The sequence below is a fragment of the Marmota marmota genome, unplaced genomic scaffold (assembly GCF_001458135.2).
Source record: "Marmota marmota marmota unplaced genomic scaffold, marMar, whole genome shotgun sequence".
Lineage (NCBI taxonomy): Eukaryota > Metazoa > Chordata > Mammalia > Rodentia > Sciuridae > Marmota > Marmota marmota.
In genome coordinates this window covers 2,115,015-2,117,573 of record NW_025999863.1, presented here as the reverse complement: position 1 = coordinate 2,117,573, position 2,559 = coordinate 2,115,015, and the positions used below count along the sequence as shown (strand labels likewise).

The 2,559-nt window shown below is 68.3% G+C and overlaps 1 protein-coding gene across 1 annotated transcript in view; it reads left to right on the top strand.

Annotated features, from left to right (window-relative positions):
* Nucleotides 1–635, top strand: part of Dohh (deoxyhypusine hydroxylase) — an 8,371-nt gene extending 7,736 nt beyond the window's left edge. Inside the window, exon 5 of the mRNA XM_015503816.2 lies at nucleotides 3–635. Within this exon, the coding sequence (XP_015359302.1) occupies nucleotides 3–313 (311 nt within the window). The 3' untranslated portion in view covers nucleotides 314–635. The remainder of the gene's footprint in view (nucleotides 1–2) is intronic.
* The last annotated feature ends 1,924 nt before the right edge of the window (nucleotides 636–2,559 follow it).

The following is a 2,559-nucleotide window of genomic DNA, read 5'->3' as shown; positions in this document are numbered from 1 at the left end:
AGGCCTGCGCTGTGGCAGCGCCCTCTTCCGCCACGAGGTGGGCTACGTGCTGGGCCAGCTGCAGCACGAGGCGGCCGTGCCCCAGCTGGCCGCCACCCTGGCCCGCCCCGCCGAGAGCCCCATGGTGCGCCACGAGTGTGCAGAGGCCCTGGGCGCCATCGCCCGGCCCTCCTGCCTGGCCGCGCTGCATGCCCACGCAGCCGACCCCGAGCGCGTGGTGCGGGAGAGCTGCCTGGTGGCCCTGGACATGTACGAGCAGGAGAGCGGGCCCTTCCAGCAGGACCGCCCGGAGCAGCCGCGCCCACCGCCCTAGCCGCCCAGCCCTGCCCAGCTCTGCCCCCTGCTGACCTGCCACGGCCCCTTGTCCCAACAGGACTGCGGTGTCTGACGTCTCCCCTTGGCCCTGTCCCTGCGGAGCCGTCCCCGACTCCCTCAGTGGGAGCTGTGGGCTCCTGGACGGAGTGCGGGGAGGGGTCTGGGACAGGGTGTCTTGGGAGGGACCTGGGTGGCTCAGGCTGCACTAACAGTGGCAGTGGGGTCCAGGGCCCTGACCTCAGCCGTGTGGTGTGGGAGGTGGTCCTAGGTGGGGCGCGGGCTCCTAGGTGCCGCCACGTGGAAGAGTAAATCATTTTGGCACAGCCGTGGCTCCCTGAGGGTGTGGGCGCGCTTCCCGGGAGCACGACTGCCCCAGCACGGCCACCTGCGCCTGTCCAGCTCTTGGGGACTGTCCACCAGCGAGGCTCCCTCCCAGGGCTCTAGAGAAGCAGCCCTGCGGCCTATCCTCCACCCGCCACCTGCTCCCATCAGGGCCACCGGACCCTCCGGGTCCCACCTGGCTCTCCACGTCCTCTGCGTGGCCACTGCCCCGGGTGGCCCAATCACCCAAGAAACAGGTCTGAAGGTGGGACTGGGCCCACAGCTGCCCCTCTGTGCCCCCAAGTCCAAAAGGCTGTTGGCAAAACACACGGGACTCACTTCCTGGGGCCGTTCCCTGTGGCTTCTGCCCTGAGCCCCCATGCTCCTGCCAGCCTCTGCCCGTTCAGGGCCTGGTCCTCCTCAGAGGCTGACCTGTGGGCTCCCTTGGCCACCCGCCCACCTGCTCCCTGCCCTGCCTGCGGCCTGGGTGCTCCCCAGGACACCGCGGTGCCTCCAGACCTGCAGCTTGGGTTGGGTTGTATCCCCAGAAGGTGACTCCAAGTCTGACCCCACACCGGGGAGTGTGACCTCGTCTGGAGGAAGGGTCTTGTGGGTGTTTTCTGGACTCAGGTTTGATCCTCCTAGATCTGGGGCGGGCCGAATCCCGTGACCCACCCTTCCTGGAGACAGAAAAGGGCCAGGTGCCATGGCCGCACCCGCCATCCCAGTTACACTGGAGGCTGAGGCAGGAGGATGGCAAGTTTGAGGCCTGACAACTCGGCAAGACCCTATCTCAAAAAGCTGTGGGGTGTGGCTTAGAGGAGCACCTGCCCGGGCAGGTGCCAGGCCCTTGTCCAGGCTGCTCGGGCCCAACAGGAGGGTCACTAGTGCCCTCAACTCTCAGGCAGCCTGAAACAGCACCAGAGCAGGAGCGCGCCCAAGACCGCGGGCAGCCACCTCAGCCCAGGTCTGAGGAGGCTGTGGTCAGGCTGGGCCACAAGCAGGGGCCCAGGCCCTCCCTGGGGGCCTCCCCTTGGCCCTGCTCCCAAGGCAGCGGCTTCCCCCAGAAGCAGGAGGTCAGGGAGGGCGACACAGCGGCCTGGTTGCTGGGCAGCATGGAGGATGGGCTGGGGTCCTCCCTCTCGCCTGCTCACTGCTCAGCCCCCCCGCCACGCAGCCAGGCAGGCCCGGCCTCTGCTCCACAGCACGGACCTGGGGAGCCTCGCCACTGCCCTGGCTGTCTCTGCATGCAGCCTCCCCCTGGGGCCCCTCCCCGCCCCTCGGCATTTTGGGTGGCCCTGCCCCTGCCTCCAGCCCGGGTCCCCCAGAGGCTCTGACGTGGGCACCAGGAGCCTAGTCTACAGCGCAGGCACCCTGAGTCCTAGGCTAGGGACCTGGGTGCGGCGTGTGTTGGGGGCACAGGGTGAGCCCAGGCCTCACGTGTGCCAGGCAGAGCTCCACCGTTGAGCCACACCTCAGCTTTTTAAAGATTCCCCTTTGAGAGGCTCTTCTGAGTCCCCGGGCTGGCCCCATTTCACAGAGGAGCTGCAGAGTCAACAGCTGGGGCGAGGCCCTAGACGGCTGGCCTCTGAACCCAGGCTCCTCGGCCTGCTCTCTTGCCTTGTCCTGGCCTGCGCCACCCAAGGCCCACGTTCCTCTCGCGTCCCCCTCAGGAGTGGGGACTGTCATTCCCGTGCTCAGCCTGGGAGCATCAGGGTTGAGTCAATTGTGGTGTCCCCCATCCAGACCGGCCTGGCCGCCTGTGCCCTGGTCTGGGCTCCTACCTGGGCTCCCACTTGTCCTCCCTCGACAGCCACCAGAGGGGGCCTGTGAGCACTGAGCCCGGCCCCTTGCTCCTCTCCCACAGCCCCCACCCCCCCGGGGTCAAGGCCCGTAGCCCACAGGACTTGCCCCCTGCCTCCC